Genomic DNA, 10,538 nt, shown 5'->3' on the forward strand with positions numbered 1-10,538 from the left:
GAATCTTAGTAAGAAGTAAGAAGGGATGTGTTGTCCTTGACGTCAGCATGACAGCTCCCACCCAGCTGACTACATCACTTTGATCTCTCCAGTTCCAGCACATCTTCAAGAAACGGTGTCCGTTTGTGAAACAGTGAGCCCCTTCGGTTCTAATGGGGCAATTATCATAACATAAAACACCCATCTTATAAATTGCCACATGCCACACCGATTTCTGAACATTATCTCACACAGAGGCACGTGTGTTTGTTATTGTTCGCTTACGCATGCTCAGTCGAACCATACACAATGCGCATGTCTATGGAGGTTAGCAGGTCACATCAGTAGCAATACACCACGTTATCATCCGCATTCATGACACAGCAGTATAAGACTGCCAAACTGGAAGTTGTTTTCGGAAAAACGGAACGTCGCCATGATTACTAATAGAAGTACCGTTGTGTTGAAACAATCCAACTCGCTGTCACTTCGTTTTCTTTCGACAACAGTCGCTGCAAAGACTCGCACGCATGCAGAGGGAGCACCAGCCTCGAGCGATGACAGAATGCAAAAGTCTCACTTTTTGATCGAGGGATTTCAGGGAAGCGCAAAATCGGTTTCTCTAAACAGAGCAAAGTTGCTGCTATCCACTGCATTGACACATTCCCAAGATGGTCCGGGGGTACAAGGTTTTCCAGGTACGTTTGTAAACCGCAAATGCTTACTTCATTTTTTTGAGTATCACGTGCGTACTCGTATGTGATCATGCACTGACCCTGTGCCAGGTTGGTAATATAGGCGAGTTCTGGTTTACGACCTTGGCTTGTGCACAACACTAAATAATAATAGACGTAACACTTTACTAATTGTCTGAGTTCCAGCTATCGAACTATTCAACGATATATCTACTGTTGTTGCTCAATTATGGTAAGTAATAGTAAGTATGGTTCATGTAGTGAGTGAGTACGGTTTTACGCCGCTTTTAGCAATATTCCAGCAATATCACGGCTGGGGTTCATATACGAAATCCATGCAGTTAAGAGGAAAATAATCAATGTCACTGTCAGTGATTATTGTAATTGTACTGTGTATCATTGAGTATGTGAGCAAGTGTTGTTAAATGAGACAGTCAGCAATATCACAGCTGTATCATAAAAGCCTGGAGCCAGTGGGGTAGCCTAATGGTTAAAGTGTTCACTCGACACACAGAAGACCTGGGTTTAATTCCCTACATGGGCATGTGTGAAGCCCATTTCTGGGGTACCCTGTCATGATAATACTGGAATATTTTTAAAAGCGGTTTAAAACCCCAAACCAAACCTGAAAAAATCCCATGTCTAAGCCAGACAAACCAGTGGTTGATATAATGAGCAATGTCCCACACAGTCTGGGTATGATGAGACATAACTATGATGAGATGCAGTAACATTATCACCCTATTAACTGACCAGGATTTAATTTCTGAAGACCAAATTGCCTTTGGAGTATAGAATTAATATATGGCCTATCTATTATAATGTATGAACAGTAATAGTTAGTATGTAGCATGTTCAGATGCTGTATCAGCAATTAATGTTCTGTGGATGAATGGAGGATTGTTATCATCAATGGGACAGATGTTGCTGCTTCAGTTGTACAGACCTGAAAGTGATGGAAACACCTTTTGAGCATTTGAGTCAGTCCATTTGTTGGTATATTACATGGAATAATATTACCATGATAGCTCTTTTTATAAACTTGATTAAATGTTATAGTGAGATTGAAATAGTTGAGAAAATTAGATTAGATTACAGCAGCCGTTGACCGTGAACCTAAAACAAATTTGTTTCTGATATATTAAAAACATATGGTGAGAGAGTGCTAATTAACAAATTCTTCAGGAATACATCCTGGAGCTGAGTTAATCTGTAAGAACTGTTTATGCTCAAAACTTCTTAGTCCACCATGCATAGTTGCCAATTAAGGTACCCACTTTAGTCACTGGACATCACTGTATCCATCTGATCATCTTTGTCTTTTACACCATAGGTGACAATCTTATTTCTTGCTTTACGAATTTCAAACTCATTTCAAAAGTGAGACAGGCTAATTTAAAAAAAAAAAGTCCTCAGAGATTTTCTTTACTTGAATTTTGACCTAAAAAGTTAGATAGGTATAAAAAAATATTCTGGAGTAACAAAATTAAAACAACTCAATTTTTCAAGAACATTTTATCATATCCCTGGCACTGGCCATATTACTATATTCATGTCATGGGTGAAAATGCATGAAAGACGCTGCTATTTAGGCAGCATGGGCGACGTTTAACTCTTTCAACACCAGCCAACCAGAAGATTACTGCTGTGACACCAAGTTCCCAGAGACTCTTGTGTGATAGATGAAGCCAACATATATCAAGGAAATTATCTGTAAAGCATCTTTGCTACTACATGTTTGGCCATACACTGTTTGAAAGTTCTAATTGATCCTATTGTATATAAATATGAAAGTCATGTGTATTACATTATTTAAATAATTCATTACCAACTTAATAAAGTTTGTTTTAAATAACAATATTATAAGCTGAAACATTCATAATGTCCAGAATATGGACCAATGAAGCGAAAATTTAACAATTTTTGGCAAATATAAGATTTAATAAAATCCACTTACCTATTTCTTTTTTATTTTCATTTGTTTTGTAGTCGTAACATTATTTAAAAAAAAATTACAAATAATATTTGTCATCACCCATTTCCCAATGATAGTGGCTGTCCGGTAACAAACATGAGGAAATACCTCCATTTTCGAAGCTTCGTATGAATAACACAGAAGTCGAAGGCTAGCTGCCATGTCAGTATACATTAAAAAAAACTTATATTGTTTCACCGACATAATCTGCAACAAGGTTCGTGATTGGTCAAATTAAGCACATGACCTAAGGCAGCCAATCAAATTACAGCAACGGTACTGTCCGGGGCCCACATGCACAAAGCGATCTTAGCACTAAGACTATTGTAAGACTATGCTGAAGTATGGGAGTTACGATCATCTTAGCGCTAAGATCGCTTTGTGCAAATGGGCCCTGGTGTATGATAATTTTCAGACTTTGACGAAAGGTTTGCGTTAAATCATGTTATTCTGAACCTTTTAAGCATGAAATCACGACCTATATTAAAATTATGGAACTTCATGGATGCATAGTGCTAGGTTACAAGCTGTGACAAAGATTTCTTATGCATATATTTTGGCATTAAAGACATGGTGTCCGAACCGAGAAATTGATGTCATTTGACTAAGTTTACACACACGAAAAGATGGAAATAATAACTTCGATATCAGTTTCGCAACTTTTAGATATATTTTTGTTGATTTTTATTACTTATTATAATCTATTTAGATTTACTTGAAACGTCTATATTTTGCCGTTTGACATGTTCAATGAGTACCTGTTGTCGAAGTGTGTTCAAGAATTTTATTTTCAATAACATTGCTGGAAATAGTGAATAATTTTTTAATCTATTGATAAAAAATGATAAAATCAAATGGAATACATATTTCAGACATTGTGAAATGGGATAGATTTATTAAATGAATACTATGACAAGTGGGTTAATAAAATTATAAACTATTTTGGCGTGACATGGACGGTCTACCCTGCGGTGTTTGGTGACTCATGGCCACTTGGTTTTTGTACGGGCCAACAGTGTTGAAAGAGTTAAACTGGTCACCACTGCGCTTTGCGTTGACAAGTTTTGATGGTATTAGAGAAGTATCCTAGCGAGAATTATCAGAGTGACTTCCCTTTGTTTTACGCTCGACGGGGAAATGAAATCCTTTTTTGGGGGACTTTTTTTTACGAAAAGATCGGCGTTTACTCATGCAGTCTTGGAATTTTGTATAGTTCTCTTGTGTTTCATATTTCGTAATTTTTACTTCTGTAGGTCATGGCAAAGACCCTCGTCAGGCATTATACCGGAGATTTCACACTGGTGAGCAGCGTCCGTTGGTCCAAAAGACAGAGACTGGTGCAATACATGTGGACAATGAGGCCAGTCCACAGGGTGTTCAGGGTGATGACTGCATCAACTTCAGGCTATGGAGGGAGAGTTGTCAGCGATACGGCCTGGATAACTGTGACCAGCAGCTGCAGGGGATCCAGAGTGGGCGGAAAACACTGGGCCAGGTCCTGGCAGAACAGGACGAACTTATTCACAGCATCTCTCAGAAGTATCGTCAGCAGGCGTATGCCCGACACCAGGAAGAGGCTGCGGAGAGCTGCGGTGTTCAAGGACTGCAAGGGGACTTGAGCACCTTCCCAACGGCTGACACACCATGCCCCCAGGGGGTGCAAGGGGATGATTGTGTCAGGTTCAAACTCTGGCTGGAGAACTGCCACCGCTTTGGGTTCAATGAGTGCATGAACCAACTTGAGAGTCTTAGCAAAGGGAGAAAGTCGCTGGGTCAGGTGTTTGCTGAGCAGGATCAGTTGATTCGAAGTGTTGTCACGCAGCACCAACAGCGGAGGGGGTACTCCACTTCAGCCTCTGACCCCAAGTCTGACCCCAAGTCTGACCCCAAGGTTGGTCAAACTGAAACCCCTAAACTTACTCAGGCAGAGCGGCTTAAGAAAACCTTTAAAGAATATGGAGCGACAGTGATAGTATTTCATACTGGCCTGTCCCTGATGTCTCTTGGTGGCTTTTACCTTGCAGTGTCCAGGTAGTGCAGTTCTTGTGGTGATGGCCATTGATCCCTTGCTTAATATATTCATGTGGGAGATCATTGATTCATTGCATAATGTGTTCATCCGGGGATCATTGATCCATTTTATAATATATTCATGTGGGAGATCATTGATTCATTGCATAATACGTTCATCCGGTGATCATTGATTCATTTCATAATATATTCATGTGGGAGATCATTGATTCCTTGCGTAATATATTCATGTGGGAGCTCATTGATTCATTACATAATACGTTCATCCGGGGATCATTGATCCATTTCATCATGTTCATAGTATATTCATGTGGGGGATCATTGATTCATTGCATAATACGTTCATCCGGTGATCATTGATTCATTTCATAATATATTCATGTGGGAGATCATTGATTCCTTGCATGATATATTCATGTGGGAGCTCATTGATTCATTACATAATACGTTCATCCGGGGATCATTGAGCCATTTCATAATATATTCATGTGGGAGATCATTGATTCATTGCAAAATACGTTCATCCGGGGATCATTGATTCATTGCATATGTTTATCCAGGGATCATTGATTCATTTCATAATGTGTTCATGTAGGAGCTCTTTGATTCATTTCAGAGTATGTTCATGAGGAGAAATCATTGATTCTTTACAGAATTATATTTTATTAATTTTTTTGCTGGGGGTGGGTGGGTGTCGTCATTGATTCATTGCTTGATATGCTTGTGTGTAGAATCATTGATTTATTTCATAATATGTTTGTGGGACGGGGGCGGGGGAGGCATGGGGATTGATTAATTGCATAATAAACTAAGGGATGGGGGGGAGGCAGGGGGTTTAGTTTAGTTTCCTTACAATGTTGCCTTGTCCCTGCTTTGTACCCAAGTGTTCAGCTCTACTCCTGGGTGAGACCTAAGGCCAGCTTCCTCCTTATACTACAACTGTCACTAGTGTACTCGGCCCCACATTAAGTGTGTAGTCTGTAAACAGCCCTGTGCTTATCAGAACACATCTTTTTCATGCTTGCCGTGTGTAATCAGTGCTAGGCATGCAGATTTTTCTACAGGCTTTCCTCCCACATTAAGGTGACATGCCATGTTATAACTGGAAAACTGTTCAAAGTGGCGTTAAACCCAACCCAACTCACTCATTCATTTGTGGTGGATATGTAATATGCCTTATTATGGTTTTCAATTGGAAGGTAGTACAAAGAAAATTGTTTTATGGTTTGGATTATTACACAGTGTTTGAAGGAATTGTCTAAGTTATTGGTATACTGAAAATCATGAAATTAATGTGTCGCCTAATAATGCGAGTGTCGACCCCAGGCCTAAAATGTGGCATGAAGTTATTGCAAATAGCCCTACCTTGAACTATGAATACACACCAGCAACCACCAAGACTCTAGATTTACAATTCCACAATGTACTTTAATGGCAGTGTGATTGAAAAATGTCATTTGTTGTCTTCACAAACGTTGGCTGCTTGACATGAACTCAAAAGGCAGGATATTCCACTAACTCCTGTTAAAATGAGATACTAGTAGGTCGAGTCACTAATATTTTACAGGTACCAAGTGCTGTGACATGAGTTAGCACCAGTCTTTGAATGTAAATGAGAGTGTTGTGTATTCACCCCGACTGCTTTTGCTTTACCCGACATTTTCACTGCTTAAGTTAGCAGTGTTTTATCTGACATTTTACCAAAGATGCCATCATGCAGGGATGCTGACTGCATAACCACTTGATCAACTTGTGTAAATTAACTGACCACACTTGACACTGAACTGGTGAGAAGCACTCTAAAGCTAGCACTCAATTGTGTTGTTTATTGTTGGATGACAATGTCATCCACCGTAGGTTTACTGTTTCCGGAGCTGGACCCCTAATCTGTTGGATATTTCGTGCAGAAACTTGCTATACAGATCAGTCAAGGGGTGAACTGGTGCATTTTGATAATTTGGGGTATTGAAAAACACTGAACAGTAACATTTGTTTCTTCCCTGAACTGAAGGTATCCAATGGCAATGAACCAAAAGTGGGGTGTAAGTAGCTAAGGTCTATTTCTGAATTGCACCAGACCTGGGGGATATGATTTCCTGATGACTCTTGTTGTATATGTCATTGCTTACACAGTCATGTACAGTGAACCTGTCGTGACAATGTACTCCAGTATACAAAGATAAAAATGTGTCACTACATTAATGCTAGCAAGGGACATTCACTGTTATTTCATGCTCTCATTACTTCTATGAATAACAGTATATAAGTATAACAATTTAAGATTTAATGAATCTTATGTTTGTGTTTCATATCCATTAAGTAAAGGGTGGTGTGGTAGCCATGTGATTCAAGCGTTAGAACGTCATGCTTGAAGACCCAGCTTTTAAACTCCCCACAAGGGTACAATGTGTGAAGACCTTTCTGACACCATCATATGATATGGTGAACACCAGAGATACCTGATGGTTTGATGGGGTAAATCACATGACCCTTGAGCTGATATGATGTGAAGATCTTGCATTTTATCTCTAGTTTTATAGATAAAGTCTTCATTGTTGTGACCATATTGTGGTGAAATTGATGATTAATTTTTCCCTTTGTCTTTTCAGTGGAATTGACATGGTGGCATTTATGGACAAGATCGGGATCGGGAAGACCTTGGTAGGGTCGGAGGCTGTAGTAGCCGGGGCAGGAACCTTTGTGGTGGCATATGCAGTTCACAAGGTGTTTGCTCCTGCTCGAATTGGCATCACCGTCTCCGTAACACCCTTCCTCGTCAGATATCTGAGGAAAATTGGCATCCTGAAACCCCCAAAGCCTAAGAACATTGAACATGTTGAAAAATAGATTTGGACTTAAAACATGACAAACTCAGTACAACCAACAGGATGGTTTGAAGAAAGTCTTGAGTCAGCCTTGATGGGTTCAAGATGACTGATGCTGTACAGGAGACCTGGGGCCAGACTTCTTCGTGTGGTACACACATCCCTTATTATGTGCCTCTCACTTTTTGATAGGGATGTTTTCCTATGAAAGCACAAGTTGCCCAAACATCTAAGGCGGCGCTGTATCGCTGTGCAGAGTTGCGTTCCTTTGTCATGGCAGAATCTGATGATTATGGATTGAGTTCCCGGATTTGCCCTGATTATGATTCTTGGTGTGTCAGCTCTGTACCTGGGCTTCACCAAGGTTGTAAACATCTAATACTTCCATCATTTTAGACTCTCCTACCATAAATAAGTTGCAGCACCGATATATGACCTAAATACTTTCTGACTCGCTCACTCACTGACTCCTATAATACCAAGATGTATCGGACTTATTACTTATTTCAGTTGAACAATGTGACCAATAAAAGCTTTATTATGGTCATGTCATGTCTTGTGATCAGAGGCAGCACAACTGGCTGTGCAAAGTTGTGTCCCTTGAATGCAAGGAAATGCTGATGGTGGGTACAAAATGGTGGTGTTGACCATTTGGTGTAAGTGATGTGAAGTCATTCAAACTAAAAACAGGATCTTTAAGGTCTTCTGCTGCCGCTAAACAAAGATTCTGGGGACATCCCATTACGGGTCATGTCAGAACGACCTTTTGCGAACTTTGACCGACCACTGAAACGACTTAACAAGAAGTCGACATCAGCCAATTAGAAAGCAGCTTTCTTGAGCTTTACTACGCTTGAAAATATGTGGACACAGTTCTTAATTAAAATTTTTAAAACTGAACAAACGAATATTCCGGAATGTCTAATATATGGTTGCGATTGTATGGCAGTGCTTCCAACGTACTGTACAGGGTTTAACAAGGCCACTAGTCCCTTTGGCTGAGACAAGTGAAAATCTAGAGGGACTACTTTTCTCCAGAAATCTAGATAGTTTACCTTGACCACTGGTCTGGAATGAGCTGTGGACTAGTTGGATATGAAAAAGGGTGTCTATCTCTGTATGATGTTTATAGTGTTAAGCTCATATGGCCCCTTCATTCAACACTGTGACAATACCTTCCATCCCACATTTCTAATACTAGAAATAGTATATTTGCTGGGTATTTTTTGTTGTTGTGAGTGCTTCAATAAATATGTCAATACATTTATGATAATTTGAACTTCTATTAGTTGTGGACAGAACAGTCACTCTAATATGCTTTATGATGGGAAGTGTTATCTCTGAAGTGCGACAGTTTTTGGTACATGTTGCAATCAGTTAACAAATGCAAACTAGTTAGAGCTTTTCTCAAGGTTGGGAGGATGTGTTGACAAATGCTCTCTCTTTCTCTCACTGTCTGTCATCTTATCTACAAGTATACCTTATGCTGTACAAAGCTTCATCCTGTTTCAAGTCTCATTATGTTCAAATGATTCAAATGTAGTTATTTTTGTATGTTTCAATGGTGAATAGATCTGATTTGCTTACTGTATTTTCTTGAGTATAGTGCGCACTTTTTTTCCAAAAAAGCACAGCTATGTAGAAGGGGGTACACATTATACACGCAATAATGAGTTTTGATGTTTTTTTCCCCCAGCGGAAAGACATTACCGTGAGCACGTAACACCGGAAATACCATGTCAACAAATCCATACTGAAGTACGCAAATTGATCATGTAATTACACAGTCTGGCTATAAAAAGTGTTCATATCACGAGGCAACACACTAAGCATATCCATAAAGCTATCTCGCTTACTGACTGGCCCAAGCAAAGAGGCTGTTTTTCTTCTGTACATAAAGCTATGACATTGTTATGAGATTGTTGATTACAAATATTGAAGTACCAGATAATGCCTTTTTTAGCGAAGAGGCATTATTAGACGTGTACTTGAGTGTTTTCATGTTATGACATATATATTCTATGTTATATAATTTATTAATAAATATATTATAACGCGTTGAATTATTCTTGTCATTACTGTAAGGGTTGATGCCACAGTGGGGTAACCTAATGGTTAAAGCATTTGTTCCTCACATTGTAGGCTCCCACATGGGTACAGTGTGTGAAAACCAGGGCCCCATTCCACAAAGCGATTGTAGCGTTAAGACGATCGTATCTCCCATACTTTAACATAGACTTACGATAGTCGTAGGGCTACGATCGCTTTGTGGAATGGGGTCCAGGTATGGTGTCTTTTGTCAATTGATTGTTTGTTTAACGCTGCACTCAGCAATATTCCAGTCTGGACCACCACGAACAACGATCTATGCAGTTGGGATTCTATGACATGCATCAACCAAGTGAGCGAGTCTGACCACCCGACCCCATTCGCTGCCAAGCATGGGTTGCTGAAGACCAACTCTAACCCGGATCTTCACGAGTGCAGTGATATTGCTGGAATATTATGTAAAAACATATCCATACACTACCCCAACCCTATCTGTCTACATGGTTTGTAAACAGTTCACACATGTTGGCAGATGTTTACAACTGAACTGAAGAAATAATTCCAGAGATGTCCACCAGTAAGGTTAATATTGTATTGTCAATTTCTTATTGAGCATCGACCAGCTGATGTGAGACATAAAAATGTTAAAATTGCTACGAATGCTCCAAACAAGGAGGTTTGGGCATTGTTAAACGTTACCGGTAATTTGTTGTAAATCTTGTTTCTCAGTGGTGTGGCCTTGAGGTTGAAGTGCTGACATGTCAATGTAAAGGCCTGGGTTCAATTCCTCACATGGGTTCTATTTTTTAAGACCATTTCTGGCACCCATCCCAAGATATTGCTGGAATATTGCTTAAACTGACTTAACACCGCCCTTGCTCACTCTTGTCTCTACATGTAGACATACTACTGTGAAAAACAAGTAAAGTCACTTTATGCAGGGATATCTGTTTCCATGACAACCATGTACAACATGATATGGAA

General features: G+C 39.6%; 1 protein-coding gene across 1 annotated transcript; it reads left to right on the forward strand.

Moving 5' to 3' along the window:
• Nucleotides 1-320: 320 nt before the first annotated feature.
• LOC139454027 (uncharacterized) lies at nt 321-7,698 on the forward strand. Its single transcript, XM_071235511.1, has 3 exons — nt 321-677; nt 3,903-4,680; nt 7,290-7,698. Exons 1-3 carry the CDS (start codon nt 416-418, stop codon nt 7,525-7,527), a joined length of 1,278 nt encoding a protein of 425 aa, XP_071091612.1. The 5' UTR covers nt 321-415; the 3' UTR covers nt 7,528-7,698.
• The last annotated feature ends 2,840 nt before the right edge of the window (nt 7,699-10,538 follow it).

The sequence above is a fragment of the Haliotis cracherodii genome, unplaced genomic scaffold, assembly GCF_022045235.1.
Source record: "Haliotis cracherodii isolate W230 unplaced genomic scaffold, xgHalCrac1.p SCAF_10, whole genome shotgun sequence".
NCBI classification, from domain to species: Eukaryota; Metazoa; Mollusca; class Gastropoda; order Lepetellida; family Haliotidae; genus Haliotis; species Haliotis cracherodii.

Excerpts from the sequence above, each read along its gene's own strand:
- LOC139454027 (XM_071235511.1), top strand. The coding sequence starts at position 416 with ATGATTACTAATAGAAGTACCGTTGTGTTGAAACAATCCAACTCGCTG. Across the intron at positions 678-3,902 it reads GGGGGTACAAGGTTTTCCAG|GTCATGGCAAAGACCCTCGT; the intron begins GTACGTTTGTAA and ends TTACTTCTGTAG. Across the intron at positions 4,681-7,289 it reads TTTTACCTTGCAGTGTCCAG|TGGAATTGACATGGTGGCAT; the intron begins GTAGTGCAGTTC and ends TTGTCTTTTCAG.